Source organism: Acartia tonsa, chromosome 8 (assembly GCF_053477335.1).
Source record: "Acartia tonsa isolate MP-2025a chromosome 8, ASM5347733v1, whole genome shotgun sequence".
NCBI classification, from domain to species: domain Eukaryota; kingdom Metazoa; phylum Arthropoda; class Copepoda; order Calanoida; family Acartiidae; genus Acartia; species Acartia tonsa.
Window position 1 is genome coordinate 37,893,045 of NC_137267.1, and position 19,276 is coordinate 37,912,320.

The 19,276-nt window shown below is 31.2% G+C and overlaps 1 protein-coding gene across 7 annotated transcripts in view; it reads left to right on the forward strand.

Annotated features, from left to right (window-relative positions):
* zip (myosin heavy chain 10) overlaps nucleotides 1–19,276 on the forward strand; it is a 206,062-nt gene that overhangs the window by 61,679 nt on the left and 125,107 nt on the right. For 5 of the 7 annotated variants that reach the window (XM_080170331.1, XM_080170330.1, XM_080170327.1 and 2 more), the window contains exons 9-10: nucleotides 12,886–12,918; nucleotides 16,290–16,440. In XM_080170331.1, coding sequence (XP_080026457.1) covers nucleotides 12,886–12,918; nucleotides 16,290–16,440 — 184 coding nt within the window. The remainder of the gene's footprint in view (nucleotides 1–12,885; nucleotides 12,919–16,289; nucleotides 16,441–19,276) is intronic. The other 2 variants (XM_080170326.1, XM_080170329.1) reach the window with 1 other exon arrangement.

The window sequence follows — 19,276 nt, forward strand, 5'->3', positions numbered from 1 at the left end:
TGCTTCATTTGTTTTTTAAAAAGCCTTTTAAAATACTGCTAGAATCCGGAATCCGAATCCGGAATCCGTCAAAAATAAGAATCCGGAATCCGCAAGAATCCGTCACTTTTTTTGACGGATTCCGAAGGAATCCGGAATCCGAATCCGGCCCAAAAATTCGACGGATTCGCATCCCTATTCTTAACACAACCTAACTTTTCTTGAGGAGGGTTGTGTTAGTATCAGAGAGAGGAGACAATGGGTTGTTTATTACACTAGTCCCCAAAGTTTTACAATAACGTTTTCTTATCCTTACAACTTTGGGGACTTTCATCGAATTTTGATTGGTTGGTTTATTAAGTTTAGTGTTCTAACGTTTCAACCACTAATTTTAATCTACAGAAGGGGTAACTTTGTGTGTCATCAGCCATTGTCTTATCCCTTTAGATCCCTGGCTTAATATATTCTATGTTGTATGTAGGTATGTGTCTTAAAATGAATAATTACCAGGTCCATTATCCGTACTCATCGATGCTTTATGATCATTTTCTTAGATTAGACGTGTGTTTGGGTGTGTGTGTGTGTGTGTGTGTATGTGTGTGTTTAGATGTGTGTGTGTGTGTGTGTTTTTGTTTGTATGTGTTTGTTTGGTGTGGATATAGGGTTTTTGCAGAATTAGGGATTCTACAAAAAATGATAAAGTAGATCTTAGGAACAGCTGTAAGAAAAACATTATATTAGGCATGGTTGGTAAGGATTTAAGCCATTTTGTGTGGGTCATGGTTGACACTAATATGATCATCATTAGGGGGGGGAGGTAGGGGACATTGGACTGTAAAAACATTGGCACTCTAAGTTTAAAACCGTTTTATAATATTTGTTGGTTCAAAATCCTCATGTACTATTTTGGAATTTCTTAATTGATAAATTTCAGCCAATGATATTGATCATTGAAAGGGATAATTTTGTTGATCATCACTAGGGATGTCTTATCCCTTAAGATCCCTGTTATGACTATAGTTTATTGTCGACATAATACCACCAGTAAAGTGTAATAGGAATGATAAAATTTAGCTTACAAGTACTTAGAAATTCATTATTTGTTATCCAAGATCAAACAATCACATTACAGAACTTAATTGTCTTTAATCTTACCTAAACTATGGGTATGACAAATTGAAGTCTGTTCATGTTTCTTAATTATTTTATGATATTACAAAGATCTTAAGGGATAAGACAAAGGAGGATAAATTGATATAATTATGATGATGATAAACCAAATTACTCCTTCTGTAGATTAAAATTATTGGTTGAAAAAAATTTTTAACACTAGTTTTGCACTAGCTAATATGAATATAATGAAAGTACCCAAAGTTTTTTTTAGCAAACGAGGTTATAAAACACTGAGGTACCAGTGTAATTTACAGTCCAATGTCCCCTCCCCCACTGATAATAGAAATGACAGTCCCATCCCATTTAGACGACCTAAAAAATTTGATTGAAATAAGAGCATACCTAGGTATAGAATAAAAGCATTGTTATACTAGCATAAATATTTATAAAAATAATTAGAAATTAAACATTTGCATGATGAATGCGCGCCTATATACACTGTAATCTTAACAGAGGTGCCCGATCACATCCGCGGAAGTTCTCACAGATATCTAAAGATAAGACAATGGACTATTTATTTATGTACATCCCCAATTATGATTAACAAAGTTATATCCTTTTGTAGATTAAAATTATTGGTTAAAAAAATTTGGACATAACCTACTATGGAAGGCAGAAGTAGGGGATATTGGACTATAAATTACACTGGTACCTAAAGTTTTATAACCACGTTATGGTATTTGTTTAGTACTTTTATTGAATTTTGTTTGGTTGGTTCAAAACTTTCAACCTTTAATTTCATTGTATATCTATTTATCGTCCATTGTCTTATCCCAGTTTTGCAGGCGTCTTAATAGGATAATGCGGTTGTGATATCCCCCCTCCCTTTAACATAATGTATACAAGTCAAAATGTAGATTTAAGATTTTATCAAGTTCACTTGCCTATAACATTCAAGTATTTATTCTTCGGGCCAATATAATGATAGCCTGATATCTAGTTGCCGAATGTGTACGCAGTTTCCTGGGTGTTTCCTCATCCTCGCTCAATATTTACTACTAGCTACAAATCTTCAAACTTCCCTTAAAAAAATCAAAATTTGAATGTGTAAACGATTTATACAATATACATTATAAATTTGAATTTTTTAAATTTTGATTTTTTTTTTTTTAAGTTTGAAGCTTTTTTAGCTAGTAGTAAATATTGAGCTAGGATGAGGAAACACTCAGGAAACTGCGTACACATTCGGCAACTAGATATCAGGCTATCAATATAATAATAGGAAGCAGGGAGGGAGGGGACATTGGGCTGTCTATTAAAATAGTCCCCACAGTTTTATGATATTGTTTTCTTATTTGTTTGCATACCAACATTGGGCACTTTTATTAAATTTTGATTGGTTGGTTCATTAAATGTCAAACGTTTCAACCATTAATTGTAATCTACAAAAGGGGTAATTTTGTATATAATCATTGGGGATGTAAATTAATTTATCGGCCATTGTCTTATCCCTTTAGATCCCTGAATAGCAAGGGAAGATGATAAAAGCATTGAGTGGGGAGGGGGGGGGGGAGTGATAAATATACATACTTCAAGTCATATATAGTTTGAGGTGGAAAAATAGGCAATACTTAAGAATTATTTAATATACATCAAGTTCATAATATGAGGTTATGGGTCTTATAAGAACTATGTTCAAAAGACAAAAATAGGTATTTTAGTTGTAAAACTACTTATCTTAAGTCCGTCCGTCTAATGATCATTCATTTAAAGTATATGAAGCAAAAATAATGTCATTTAATTGTTTATTGACTGATTTTTAATAATTAAAACATTGAAATCTGAAAATCAAATACGTTTTTGTTCTATTTTATTTAACAATTAGTGGCTGCGGTCCAAGCATCTAAGTGGTCTGTATTCGAAGTGACAGGAAAGAGTAGAAAAATAGCCTAAAACCTCAACTGGACCTATGAGAAGCTTCCCTAATTCAGTTCAGTAGTTATTGAAATTTTAAGCTACCGACAAAAAATAAGTTAGATATGATAGGATAGTTGAAATAAGATTAAAATATTAAAATCGTGTATTTGAATATATCTATCTATGTATGAATGTATTAAAATCAAATGTTATTTTATCCTAGCAGTCTTGTTATAAAGATACCACCCAAATATTCAGATTCTCATAATGTACACATATCAGGTTGTGGCAACTTTCCAGCTTAGATTTATTATTAATTTATATTAATGTAGTTGACTTACCCTAGCCTCTATGGAAGGGATGGGAGAGTCGGAAAATAGCATTAATCCACCCCAAGGCTTTTATCACGCCTTCCTGAAACGATTAACCAATTTGGACCACCAATTTCTGAGAACTTCAGCTTTAGAAAAAAAACACCCTTCTACTTTATATTATTCGATAAATAGGTTGAAATTAAAAAAGGACATTTGTGCTCTGAGATGGGGCAGTAAAAAACAAGCTTACAACAGTTAGGACTAATTTATATTATTAGAATTTTCAAATCCACTTATAAACAAGGATACCGTCTCATTTACTTTAACTTTGCTTTTTTAATTAACATAAATGGATAGGCCTTAGTTATAGAGTAGGGTTGCAACATGTTAGTTTTTAACTATTTTATCGTTTATAAGAAGCTTTTTGTTGTTATTTAAAAATAAAAAAGTATGGAAATAGTTTTGTATTTTGTCAAATCACTGTTTTTGTGCGTATTTATTACAAATGTCATTTCAAAGATTTAAAAAGTTCTTTAGTTCTTTTCTCTCCTCAATATTAATAACAGTCTTTTCTATACAAATCAGTGTGTGTGTGTGTGTGTGTGTGTGTGTGTGCTGTTGGGGCTGTTGTACTAGAGATGTTGTTAGAAGTTGAGAATGTTGTGCGTGCCATTACAACCGCTAAGAATTGTTAAAAGTGCTTGATTATTTAAAGAGTTTGATTAGAATTATACCAATTACAGTATATTAAAAATTAAAAATTTAGTCATCTTAATCCGTTAATCAAATCATATTCTTTGACTATACCTTAAATAAACACTAAACCTTTAAACTTAGCTAAAACAAAATTTAGTTGTATTTGTTGCAACACCAAGAATGGGTATATTGTGTTGGGTTATCCCACTTCTTTATTTCACCCCCCTCCCCCAGTCCTCCACCCTCCCCACCCCTAACATCACTCTCACTACTATATACACACTATAGCAGTATCGTACCTCAAGGCCATTTCAGATAGCGGTGCGCATACCATGAAGTTAATACCATTCATAATTATAGCAAAATATTTGTTTTCTTCTGAATATGTCATTTTTAAAACTGGCAATCAATTTTGTTAAATTTTGGCTAATAAAAGGATTTTTTAAACAATATTTTTGCGGATTTGTATTGACACCAAGGGCGAAACATCGATATTCCAATTACTATCACTATCATAATATCTGCTTCCCTCTCTCATACTCTCTCTGTATGCATATTATATGTATGTGTGTATTATATTGTGCATAATTCTGTGTGTTTTTGTGTGCATGTATGTGTTAGCTAAGATTCTTTTTCCCGTCCTTTTTGCAAGCCCCATTATTGCATTCAGTGGCAGGCATATTTCTCCTGAAAACAATTCTTAAATTTAATCGAAAAGAAAAACTTTCAAAAAAAAGCAAATTATTTTAATATTGCATGGGTCCTAGGTTTTATTGTTTTTAACAAATAAAGCTCAAAATGACCTTGCTAGTTTTTTTATGCAAAATAATGTGCAAAAAAATCCAGTAAATTCTTACTAAAAAATTGGAGGAAACTGTTTTTTTAAATGTTTTTTTGTTCAGTAAAATTTCCGTGTCACCTTGATTGCATCTACTACTCTCCATATAATAATGCACAAAAATTATGTGTGTGTGTGTGTAAGTGTAATTGTGTGTGTATTTGCACTATGTGTGTGTGTGTGTGACTATAATTTGCAGTTTCCTTTGCTTACATTGTTGCTTGTTACGACACGACACACATTTAACAGCGCAGCTTCTCTATAATTATATTTAGGTCCGTCCTAACGGTAGTAAAAATTAAAGCATATTGTAAATAATTAGAAATTGCAATTATTTAAGCAACGTCTGTAAATGTACATAATATTGCTGTGCTATTGATATATATATTTGTCCTTGTTAATGTGTTGTTTTGGGTAGAGTGGTATATTATCTTTTAAGGAAGAATACATTAAAAATTGTTTGCTATTGTCTTTTAAAAGATATTTCTTCTTTTTTTTCAACGCAATTTTAGACTCTAAAAATATTTAGTTTAGTTGTTATTTAGTTTTATTGAGGAAATACCATTTATTATATTTTGAATGAAAATATTTTTAATCAATATGTGTATTTGATACTGCTTTTAGATATCTTAAGAGAAGGTTAAGGGAAAGATACAAAAATTCCAAACAAAAAATCATTTAATTTTTTTTTGAAACAGTTTTTTACTGAAGTATGCCAATCGCAAAAATAACATTCTAGTAAAATTGTGGATTAAAATTTTTAGTTGAAAAGTTAGAACAGTACATTTTTGGAACCAACCAATCAAAATTCGCTAAAGTCCCTAAAGTTTATGAGCCAACGAATAAGATAATTAGGGATACTAGTGTAATTTACAGTCCAATGTCCCCTCCCTCGCTGAAAGCTATCGGCAATTTAAACAAAAAAAAGTAAGAATTTTATAAGTTATATTCTTAAAATCAATTTTTGAGTATCTTTTTTTATAATATAATAAATTAATTTATGGTACCTTATTCAGTAGTAGTAGTAGATACACAGACAGGGTAGAAACATAATTAATCATCAACAAATATCTTTGCTTTAATTTAATTTTTTAGAATTTTCAACATTCTTCAAACATTTTTTAATCTTCAAGTTTTTAATCCATTAGCCAAGTCTAAAGATATCTATAAATTACAGGAATGGGGTAATAGATGCTAGATTAATTCTCCTACCTAATTCGGCTTTTGATAGCTGATATTAAAGTTTTTGAAGGGTATTATCAAAAAATCACAAAACATGTTACTTTTATTTCTTCTGATTGACGAATATATAGATATTAATCAAGATATAGAGTAAATACTCTGATCTAAAGGGATAAGACATTCCCAATATTAATACACAAATTTCCCCTTCTGTAAGTTACAATTAGTAATTAAAACGTTAGGACACTCAACTTGATAAAGCAACCAATCAAAATGCAATAAAAGGCACTAAAGTTGTTAAGCCAACGAATAAGAAAACTTTGGGGACTAGTGAAATAAACAGACCATTGTCCCCTCTCTCTCTCTCTGGTAAATTCGTCTCTAAAATTGATAATTTATAATATAAAGTTGAATTGAAAAAAAGAAAAAAGAAAAGTTATTGAAAATAAAATGTTATTTGTCTTTTTGCCTAAAGCTATAAAAGATAAAAATCTCTGCTTTTTCACAAAAGATAAAGAAAGAATAAATTTTAGAGGAAACACGGCTATTCAAAATATATTCAATATCCTAAACAGTTTTTAAAATTAAAGTTTTTTTTCTATATATTTTTATTAAAATACAAAGATTAGAATAGCAGAAATTGGCATGGAAGGGAAATTGGATTGTAATTTATTCAGTTACCCAAAGTTTAATAACCATGTTAGCTTATTAGTTGGCTCAGATACTTTGGGAACTTTTATTGAATCGTTGTTGGTTGGTTCCAAACTAGTAGTGTGTAAACTTTTTCTTACATTGTTTTCATCAATTTATCGTCCATTGTCTTATCCCCTGCTAATAAAAGGTATTATTTAAGTTAAAAACTGATGTTGTAAAAGTTAAAGTTGGCATACGCCACTAACTGAATTAATTAGCTTAGTAAAGGGTGTTCAGTCGAATCTGTAAAATAAAAAAGATGCAAAGAACAGCAAATTTATTACTACAATAGCAAGTTTTTTCGTTAAAATTCAATGTCATCATTAAAAATGTCTTAAATATTTGCTATTGAGGATTGCAGTTAGGATATTTTAGCGGTAGTTAATGGACACGTTTCGTAAAGGCCTTTTCAAAATCATGGGCGAGCGAGTGAAAGAGAGAGTGAGACCAGAGATAAATGGATAGGACAGTGGTAGGTTAATAAATTTCCCTCCTTTTTTATCTCATTTTTCTGCCAATTTCTGTCTATTGTAACATAAACTTAAGATTAATATAAACATTTTGTCTCTATACTTTAAATAGGATGATTGGTATTAAGATAAAAAAAAAAAAATTTTCATCTGATTAACTTATCCCTTTATGAGTGTATTTTTATCTATACTATACATTTTTAACTTCGATCATTTACATAATTAGATATTATCTACATTACATTAGTTCTATTTTAGTACATATCTTATAATCATCATTTTAAATTAATATACCTCTTTATAATAGGATTTTTATAGCCTTTTAAAGATATGATATTAAAAATAAGAAAAATTAATTACTTTAATAGATAGATAGACTATTGAAATTCGTTTGAACATAGGCGTCCAAGGGGGGGTGGGGTAATGGGGCGATTACCCCCCCCCCAAAATTTTTTTCATTTTACCCCCCCCATTTAAAATTTACCCCTACCCTGAGGGTGCCGTAGGCACCCCCAACCATTTAGGAGGGGGTATTTACCCCCCCCCAAACAATTTTGGGGGGGTAAATACCCCCCCCCCAAAAAAAAATCTCTAATAAAAAAATTTTTATGCGCGCTTCGCGCGCATTTTTAATACTATATATTTAATAAAATTTAAATTACCCCCCCCAAAAATTTTACCCCGGGGGTAAATTTTGGGGGGGGTAAACTAAATTTACCCCTGCCAACAGATTTCAGGGGGGGTAATTACCCCCCCCCCCAGCAAATTTTACCCCCGGGGTAAAAATTTTGGGGGGGGTAAAAAAAGTTTGCGGCGCGCTTCGCGCGCCCTTTTACCCCCCCCCCTCAAACACGAATTACCCCCCCCCTAAAATTTTTTTACCCCCCCTAAAAAATTTTTACCCCCCCCAAAATAAAAAGCTTGGACGCCCCTGCGTTTGAATATTCCCCTGGCTAATGGGCATCTAATTGAACACACTTAATCCATTTGTCAATTCGGATATTATTTATGTTTTTCGCTTTCTATGGTATTCTCATCATTGTTAAAATACCTACCAACTAAGGAATTTAATAGAAAAATCTTATTATCCTTATTCATTCTTTTATCTCCTTCCAATTTGTATATTAGTCTCCCATTTTAGGCGCCAGGGAGGGTAGGGAAATTGGACTTTTTAATTAAACTGATACCCAAAGTTTTCAAATCACGTTTTCCTTTAGGTTGGCTTAAAACTTTGGGTACTCTGATTAAATCTGGATTGGTTGGATCACGTGTCCAAACTTTACAATCAATACTTTTATTCTACAGAATGCAGTAATTTTGTTGATCTTCATTGGGGATGAACCTATATCTATCATCCATTGTCCTATCCCCTAAGATCCCCCCTGCTTAAACCCTATTTTCCAAACAAACTGTCTGACCCTTAAAGACAATAGCCAATGTTTTGGAAGCCTGGGTCTTTTCGACCGGTTTCATAGTTTATGTAATTTTGAAATTACAGCACATTTTTGTGCTTTTGTAGTTAAAATTTTATTGTGATACACAGAATATAACACGCACAGAACTATCTTTATGTGTTGAACACACAAAATGTTTGATAAAAACATTCCAAATGGTTATGGTCCCTGCCTTTTTAAGAAATTCAACTCGCAGTTGGAAGCCTTCATTTTATTGACCAATGCTAAACCCCCGAAGATTGGATATTAACTGCGCTAAGGGAAGGCAAAATGATATTAAGCTTATAGGGAAATATATTAAATAAAAATCATAATAATGACTTGAGTTTTTTAATGGTTCTAAAATTCAAAAATAAAATAGTATACCTAGTAATGAAACTTTTAGAAAAATACATATCTAGAATGTTTCTGTTAATTAAAAAATATATTAAGGACCTATCCTTTGGGATTTAAATCCCTGTCTTACAATTGATTTTAGACTTGTCCACGTAGTTGATTGATTTCTAGAAGTGAAAAACCTCGCCTTAATAATACAAAATTGGTGAAATTGAACCATTCCAACCCCTCCACTCTCCTTTCTCCATTCAATAGATGTTTTTTAAATGCAATTTTTTACTTTAAGGATACACCAATTTTGCATAAAGCATTGCTCTGCTGTGGCAGGTTTTAAGCTAGGAGCCAAAAAAAGGGGAAATATTACAATCCTTTTTGGAGATCCTTATCAAACAAATTAACCTTGCCTCTTATTCTATAGGACAGTTAAGGAAAGGGGGTGGGGGTCTATTAGTGGTCCACTATTAAAATACGAGAATCTGCGAAAAGCTGTTGTATGGAGTTCTCTATTTTAATACATAAGAAATATGCCAATATTCAATGAAGATACGCTGACCCTTACATTTGCAGGGTGTGGGGTTGTTCAGGATTATCCTTACAACATTTTATTTTTATGATCTGTTATACGATGATATACATGATGTTTCAGTATTGCCAAAAACCGGTTCTAATCCAGCGTATATTTATCGGTTTCGAAACCATACTGGAAAGACCATACTATTATTAGAGTGCTATGCAATGCATGACTCTTAAAACTTCTTTTATTGTCCGAAATTTTGTGTACATTTTATTATACTAATTGATTAAGCAGTTTAAATGGCTATTGGTTAAGCAATTTCAAGGTTATTTCGTACATTTAATATAGATACTGCTGCTATGTCAGGATCGGGTGTATACACTTATACAGGGATCTCAAGGGATAAGACAATGGATGATAAGTATTATGCCAATGATTAACTATACAATGTTCTCTCTCTCACTGGTATACAAGTTTAAATTATTGTTTTTAAAATGCAACTGCATGCTGTTTATGATTTTGTAATTATATACTTTTTAGATTTATTTAAAACCAATTAAAACCTGTTTCAAAAAGTACTTTTAAGGTGATTAGATTTCGGCCACTTTGTAATTAGGACTAGGAGATTTTTTATGAATTCTAAAAATAAAAATTAATTTGTTGGTTTTAAAGATAGATTTTTGCCCTTTACTTTTTGTAATGGATATTAACATCCTTGTGAGTTACAACCAGAAAATAATAGGTGATTTCTAGAACGCTTGTAATGAGTGGTATTATGTTGAAATACTAGTGTTATTTAATAAGTTAAACATCTATAGAACACACTTAAAGTGTATTCCTTAATGAGGCAGGGAGAAAGGAGACATTGGACTTAAATTATAGAAACCTAATGTCTAATGAAAACTCATTGTTTCATTCGGTGGGTTTTAAACTTTGGGTACAATTATTACATCTTGATTGAATGCTTTTAAACTAAGGAGAGTCCAAACTTTTACACCAATAATTTTCATCTACAGAAAGGTTAACTTGTTTATAATCATTTGAGGTGTGCATTTATTTATCATCCATTGTCTTATCCCTGATAATGAGGGGACCCAAGCGTTGGTTGATTGTAAGAAGAGCGACTTTGAAGGTTTTTATTAATGGGGCTGCCCCTAGGCCCTGCCCGTATTTATTCAATTTATGGATGTATTAATTACCCTACAATACCCTACACTTAAACAGTGGGGGGGGGGGGGGGTTGACGCTTTTTTAATAAAGAGGTTGGGGGTGTTTTTTTAGTAACGCAGCTACTTAATATCCAATTTATTGAAAGACTGGCGTTCATCTTAACATTGCACTTCAAAAATTTAAGAAGTCTAGGTATACTATGTTAAATCTTGTTTGTTAGGTATAACTATCTCATAAACTAAGTTGACTTATGTATTAGAGATATATAGACCTATAAGCATACATTCTCTTTGAAAGTGAAAAAAATTGCATGCAACTTTTAAGTCCAGGGGTCATTTGAAACACAAGTTCCTTTCTTAGGTGTAATTAAACTGTAAGCTAAAACCTTGCAATTTTCATTAATGAGCATTACTGAAAAACATCCATATTTAAATAATTTCCAACCCTAAGTTTTTATGCTCAAATCATGATTTTTAACTTTAAAATTTAAAATTTAAATTAACCTTACACAGATATATATTGGAATTGCAATTATTTCAAATTGCTTTTTGCTTGAAATGAAATTGCTTTCAAAGTCATTGAAATATGATTTTTTTTAAGTAATGAAAATATTTTTAGTTCTTTATTTTCAAAAACTTCCTTAAATTAGATTTAGCTTGATTGAACAGTAAAAAAGGTACCCGAACCTAATTTAAAGTAGAAGGCCTAACTGAACAGAAATTTAGAAAGGAGAAAAAACAAGTATGATAATATCCATATTAGCGAAACTCATGGCTAGGGTTGTAACAATTCTAGATTAGATCTTCTTTTAATGCTGGACAATTAAAACAGCAAAATCACACGAATAAACATTCAAAGTTTTATTATTAATGAGTTTATTAATGTAATGACTTGGCTTCTGTTTACTTTAAAATTTACTATGACTCAAAAATAAGAACTTCCAACAATATTTCAATTTACTTAAAAGTGAAAACAAATAAATGAGGGAAAGGTTAATTGAAGAATATCTTTGCTCCTTGTCCGCTGCACGGCCAAGGGTGAGAGATATTGTGTAATTAACTGTAATATTTGCTCATGTTACTACAAAGCCTTAACCCCACGGATTAAGAGATATTTCATCAAATATTTCAACAGTATACAATTGGAATCCAGGGTTGAAGGTGACATTAAGCTGATTATTTTACTGATCTCCAAAGTTTTATGATAACGTATTATTATTCGTTGACCTAACAACTTTGGGAAATTTTATTGACTTTGATTGGTTGGTTCATTTAGATGAGTGTCAAAACGTTTCAACCACTAATTGTAACCCAGAGAAGGGGTTAATTTTGTTTTTATCATAGGGAATGTACATCAAATAATCGGCTATTATCTTATCACTTTAGATCCTTGATTGGAATCAGTCAATATTCAGACTGTTAAACTTTCCTGCCACCCCTGACTGACCCTTGGGCCCAAAACTATCATCATTTGTAATTTGCTCTGTTTAAATACTATTTAAATACTATTCTTGTTATCCCTAACTTTAATATTTAAACATGCTCTCAGTGCCTCTATGCCATACAATTATAATTAGTAAGTTTTACACAAGTAATTTTAAAACTTTAATGGTTCGCCCTTTTATTTCTTTTTAAGGTTTTTGGGTAATTCTATAATTGCTGCTTTGGTGTTTAAACAAACTATTTAAATATTATATTTTTATGCTATAAATTAATTAAAGCACTATCAAGGAATCATTGTAAAAATGTAAAAATGTAAAAATCCTTATATGTATTATGTGTTACTTGTATATTTTTATGTAAAAAATTATTGTATTACCTATAGCTTTAGTTATTAAGCTTTTTTGGTTGAAGAAAGATTAAATTGTAAAAAACAATATATTTGTAATTTTCCTTCTATGTATATTATATATATATTGAACAGGGAGGGAGGGGAAATTGGACTTAAAATTACAATGGTACCCAAATAGTTTCGTAAATAGGTTATCTTATTCGTAGGCTTTAAAATTTTGGGTGCTTTTATTAAATACTAACAATCTAATAGTGCCTAAACTTTTCATAAAAAATTTGAATCCACAAAGGGGTAATTGAGTTTATCATCATTGGGGATGTATATCAATTTATCGTCCATTGTCTTATCCCTTAAGATCCCTGATTAACATGGATTATGGTAACTATAATTTGCTAACAATTGTCTTTTGCATGTACAGGCGGTACAGAGAGAACTTGAAAGACAAGTGGCGGTAAGCTAGAAATTGGATTGTCATAGATTTCTTTTGCATGATTTTTTATTTAGTTTTTGAAGGATTTTTTTGTTTTTTAAATGATTACATTATACCGTAGACTTAATTTGTGTTGTTATTTAATTTTTTATATAGATGTCAAAAAGCAATTTAGTTGTCATTGTCGTTTTGTCGTATTATTAACTTAAATTTTCTGAAAGGGATATTATACCCCAATTTTGATTGATTTTATTTTGGGGATTTTTTTATTTTAACCCATTTAAATAGAAGCATTTTAACATACCAAATTTTGGTTATTTATAAAGAAGGAGTCTTTTTTTCAAATTCAAAACATTGTACTTTAAATGTCCACTTTTTATTAAATAAAATTGCCATGACTTTACCTATCCATAACAAATATAAATCTGTTCTCGAAAATTCTGGAATTTTCTTGAATATTTTGAAGAAAAAAGATTCTTCTGATCTTGAAAAAAAAGGTTTTGAATGATGAGTAGAAGAATTTTGAAGATCATCTTAATACATACACACATCAAAATTGGTTGGCAGAGTCAATAAATCACTGCATTGTCACAATTGATTACACGTTGCTTTAATGGTTAATATATACTGTGACAGTGCTGATAAACATGTTACTAGAATCCCGTCATAAACCAGGAATTCCGTTACACCTCATTTCCTACATTTATGATATTTCAAAATTGCCCCATTCCTACCCGCCACCACCACCGTTCCTGCAACTCATAACGCACGCATCCTCTGCATAAGTAAAGGCCCCTATTACATCTTTAAAGACAGTGTTATTACATTAACAAGGACAATTATGTTCTTCAGTAGCTCAGCTTTAATAAACTAAATCAATAAACAAATAAACAGTTGTCCGCGGAAACTTACATACAAATTGATATATAAAATATATTTTGGCTATTACATAATGTAATCTGTATTGTATAAACATTCTTTAAAGGTCTCTTTGTTAAAAGATTACTTTTAAGCTAATAAAAAATATATAAAATATATTTGAAAGAGTAAGATTTTTCAAAAATCTGTTCTAATAATTTTTACATTCAATATTTTCATTAGTTTAGTAAATTATAATATCTTCCTTTTTTATTAAAGTATTTTAAAACTTTTACTAGTAAAACTTACTGGAAAATAAATAACTGCTCCTTATATTTTATCCTCTTTTAACAAGCTTTTTAGTAAAAAAAAACTTTGTTAATTTGCAAGAACATTTCCATATATTAAATGTTTCCTTTAATATCCTGATGCCTTTTTAAATCTTAGGCATCCGACAGTTGGCCTTTTTTTCAACACAGTATTTCAATCATATGTTGCCTAAATGGGTTATCAAAAGACATTTTTATTCTCTGTACAACAAGGAAAATTATATCCATAAAAAAAGTACAGCAATAATTACAAAACAAATCTTAGCTGCTGTTTTTTTTTAACAGAAGAACAATTTTTTTTTATATTTTTTGTGAACTTTAAAAAGATATGGATTTTTTTTACTCTTATACTAAATTTTATATTGCTGAACCTATGGGTTAACTTACAATGAAGCAAATAATTAGAAATAATAAAATTAGCAAAAATGTTTGTTTTCTCTTACATTATGTATGTAAAAATGGTTTTGTGGGCCTTAAATCAAGTTTGTAGCATAAAAGTTGGAAGTTTAGGTAGTTGAAACAAAGAAAATTAATAGGAAATATTTTGTTTTTCTCAAAATTGTGGAAACACCCAATGTGAGAATATTACAAAACATATCATTAGAATCAACTTCGTGACACATTAGCAGGCTCTTAATCAGGGATGCAGGGATAAGCACAATAGTAGCGCAGCAACACAGGAACATTAAAGTAAAACAATAGAGGAAGAAGGGGTTAAGTAACTGTATGTCCACACCCCGAGGAAACCGTGTCGACTTTCAATTGGGTTTTTGAAATCTAAAAGTTTAGACATTGCTGTATCCTTTATCCCTGAGTTTTAATGCAATTAAACGAGTAAACTTGATTATTTTAACTTTTTTTATATCTGTTTACGGTTATGTTTTGTCAACTTTATTTTGTTTTAGTTTGCTTTTTTTGCATGTTTTTTTCAAAAAATTAAATATGTGTTTAAATACTTGAATTATGTTTGTTGTCATTTTCTCTGATAAAGTAAAACACGCAGCGGACTATAATAACGATCCCCCCTATCCCTTCCACCCCATTTACTCCATCCACTCACCTTCTACTGAATGAAGGAACTAACCAATAAATGAGTTCCATATTAGCAAGCTAAATTGACAATTTTCATAATATCCACGTATATTCTACATTTGTTATAGATTAATTTCTTACCCTACCTCGTAAGAATCAGAGAGGGAGGGGGCATTAGGCTGGTTATTAGACTAGTCCCCAAAGTTTTATAATAAAGTTTTCTTATTCGTTGGCTAGGCTTAACAACTTTTGGGACTTATGAATTATGATTGAATGTCTAAACTTTCATCCATTAAATGTAATCTTCAAAAGGGATAATTTTGTGTTCCTTCATTAGTACATAAATTTATCGGCCATTGTGCTCTCCCTAGCTGGTAAGAATAGTTAGTATTGATGAGTCTATATGTGTTTAGATATATAGCCCAGGGGAGCTAAGTGTCTAGGCAGATTTATCAAAACAGAACACAAAAACTGTGGCCTGCATGGTTAGGTCAATTGAAGATATATTAATCTTGACCTCCGCTGTTTTAAGTACAACATTTGCCGTTTAAGATATAGATGGGGAATTATTAATATATCTTTTTATTTTCCTGTAATTTTAAATGTAGATAAAAGGAATTAAAATTCTTAATGAGTTTTGACAGATTAAGAATATTAAGACTTTATGCTGTTGCTTTTAAAACAAAATCTTTTGTTATTTTTTTGTAATCTTGTTCTGCAATAGAATTAACAAATTAATCCTTTCCTTGCATGAAATGTATTATGTTATATTTTTAGTTGAAGCATGTTTTATTGTTTTATCATGTATTTGAAGAATGTTTTGATTTTTAGCATGTTTTGTCCATATTTTTCAAAGTTGAATATAAGGGTGTTTTTTTTTATGCAACCATCTCGTAATCAGTGCACAAATGGCACCTAGTATCTGAATTTCAATATGAAACTTGGCATGACTACTATTCCAAGTTTCATAACGAAATTCGGATTCCGAGTGTCATTTGTTTACTGATTACGAGATGGTTGCATTACACCCCCCCGGCCCCCCCCCTCCCCCTCCAACCAAAGAAAAAACCTATTTTGCCATTATTACTTTCATTGATTTTTGATTGACAGGCAAAACAGTTTTTTCTTATTTTTATTTTTGAAGTGTATTTTAATTTAATTTCTTAATTTCAGGGTGAGCTTGAGCAGCAGTTGTTGAAGGCTAATCCCATCCTAGAAGCATTTGGTAACGCCAAGACAGTCAAGAACGACAACTCTTCACGTTTCGGCAAATTCATTCGGATAAATTTCGACGCCAGTGGCTACATTGCCGGTGCCAACATAGGTAAACAAATTTTCAAATATTAAGTACCCAAAGTTTTTTAGCCAAGTAAAAAGAAAAATATAGTACAAAATCCCTGCCTGTATCCACTTATGTGTCAAATAAAAGTATTTTAATCAGGGCTCGTCAGCCGTTTGGATGCTTTGAAAAAATTATAAAAGCGGTTGCCTTATTTTGGGTCAGTTTTAGACTTCCAGCGGATTAAAAAATTGTAAAGGGTTGATTTCTCTGAGGTCTACATGCGGCTGAAGGGTTCTGATCTTAATTGTTGAAAACAAAACAAGACCAACTTGAAAAAAAATCTGTCCCATGATCTAAAATTAGTTTGACACACATCTAGACAATTAGAAGCTTTGCAATTTGGGTCTTGCAGATGTAAGAGGGGACATAAGGGTAGATTCTTAGGTTACTTCTTGGTCCAGAAACCGGTATATTAAGTTAGGTATCAAAGAGTTTGTTGTCCTTTGTGTGTCACTGATCGTTTTAATAGAACCTACTTTCTTTTGTATCCTGTTTTTTAAACTTTTAAATAAATTCTGAGGCTCCAAATTACACAGCTTCTACACAATTGTGATCATTGAAATGTGACCAGATAAACATCTTTTTTATTGGGCCGTTGTTTACATTTTATGTCTCCATATCTACTATTAAAGCTATTTTTGGCTCGCATGAGATTGCTAGTTTTTAACCCTTAAAAATGTAAAGAAATAGAAGTATAAAATATACCTACTATGGATAGATATTCTCATTTACAACTTTTGATGAAAGTTTAACAATGATTTTTTGATGATTTTTGTGAACTTTTTTTGACCTATTCCCCCCCCCCCCCCACCCTAAAAATCAATGGTTAAGTGTATACCTACTGTTATCCTTGCTTTAGTCTTAAGTTGGTTTTAAAGTTCTTACAAATGTAGCATCACAGCAAATTTAAAGTGCTGGCTAGCCTAGTAAAATGCTGTTATTGTAAGTTGCTTTAATTTATAGAAATTATTCTCTAGACTGATTACGAGACCTGATTATCAGCCACAATAAATCCATTAAATACCCAACTTTTTGGGGGTTAGGGGCTGGCGAAAATACCCAATATTTTGGGTTAAATACCCTACTCTTAGGCTGGTTAATTAAATGGCTATGTAATATTTTCGGAATATATAAATTGACAAATTTCGTTGTTTTAATTTATTGATTCATAAAACTTTTTTGGCCTTACAAAAGTATAAATAAACCTAATTGATAGGAATACCTACTTAAAATTAAGTAACACATTAGGTATACATTCTTCTAAGAAGGTCTATGATATTTTAAAATATTTCATAAGGTTTAGGTAAATTTCATGTTTTGGTCTTATAAATATCCCTTTATCCTTGCAAAGGGGCAATGTGGGGTGGGGGGAGGATACTCACTCCTTTTTTATTAATCTAATTAATTTGAACCTGAAGCTAACAATGTGCTTTTGTTGGGAACCTTGACTCGGAAATATGGCAAGGAACGTCGCTTCAGAAATACTTAAAAATATAAAAAGCTTTTTCATTTTTTGAATTTTTTTTTGTGTTTTCGTCAATTAATAATAATTTTGAACTTGATTTACATTTGTAAGAAGGGTATTAAGATTTGTAGTTATATCTTATCTTATTATTTATATTAGTACGATTTTTTTGTCTGTAGCTTAAGAACCGCTGAACCGATAGAGTTCTTCATTTCATGAGCGCTTCATATAAGTTCCGGGGTTTAAAATGATGAAAACTTTCTTGTAAAACTTTAACTGCAATGTCGTAACATGTATGGGGATTTAATAGGTTGGTGTTACAGATAGGAACGAAGTTAAAGTGGTTTCCTTGAAAAAAATCTCAATCTAATCACAACAGATAATCGTGATTGCCCAGACAGAAATTGTGCTGTTATAGCTTGATTTTAAGTATGTTTGAAATGACTTTTAATGTATTAAAAACAGAAGTAGAGGTATTATAATTAAAGGGTACAAATTGGGGAGGCAATTGCTTTGACAGTAGCATTTTTCACTGGTACCCAAAGTTTTATAACCTCATTGGCTCAAAAAGTTTGGGTACTTAAATTTTATTTTGATTGGTTGCTTCAAACCAACTAATATTTAAACTTTTCAACAGATAATTATAATTTACAGAAGTGGTAATTTTTCACTTGCTACAAATAATAATGCCCTTCATTGAATAATCCTTTTTATATTTACAATTAAGCTGTGCTTCTAAGAAACTATATTTGTCCTTGTCTTTTTTTCTGTTACATATTAGGATTAAAACTGTATGGTTCTGTTTTCCTTGTTCTATTATAGAATCATACATATGTTCCTGTTTTTATGAGAAAATTAAATACAGCAAAAATTATATTTACTTTCTTATCTAATACTAGAGGCCTCTAAGGGCACTTAAAATGTTTTCATTTCAATCTATGTTAAGGTCAGCTGTTTGCTAAAAAACTCCGCTTTATATTTTGGCGCTTTCTCTTGGGACGGTGGTGTTACCCTCCCCCAAATAGCTATAAAACTTCCCAGGACTTATGAGAAGCTACACTGTAAAGAGGAACCATATCGGTTCAGCGGTTAGCGAGATCCTACGATACAGACAGATAGGTTCATTGCACATGCCCCTATGACCTCCTTACCCCCATGAAAGAAGAAAACCTTATCTGAATGCTGTTTTCTAAATACTAATACCTTTTTGTCATTTTGTATGAACCGCAGGTTATTTGTTGGGTGTGTGAGTGTATATTGTGTCAGGGATCTTATGGGATTAGACAATAGACGTTAAATTGATATACATCCTCAATGATGTAAATAGAATACCTAGCCCTTCTGTAGATTAAA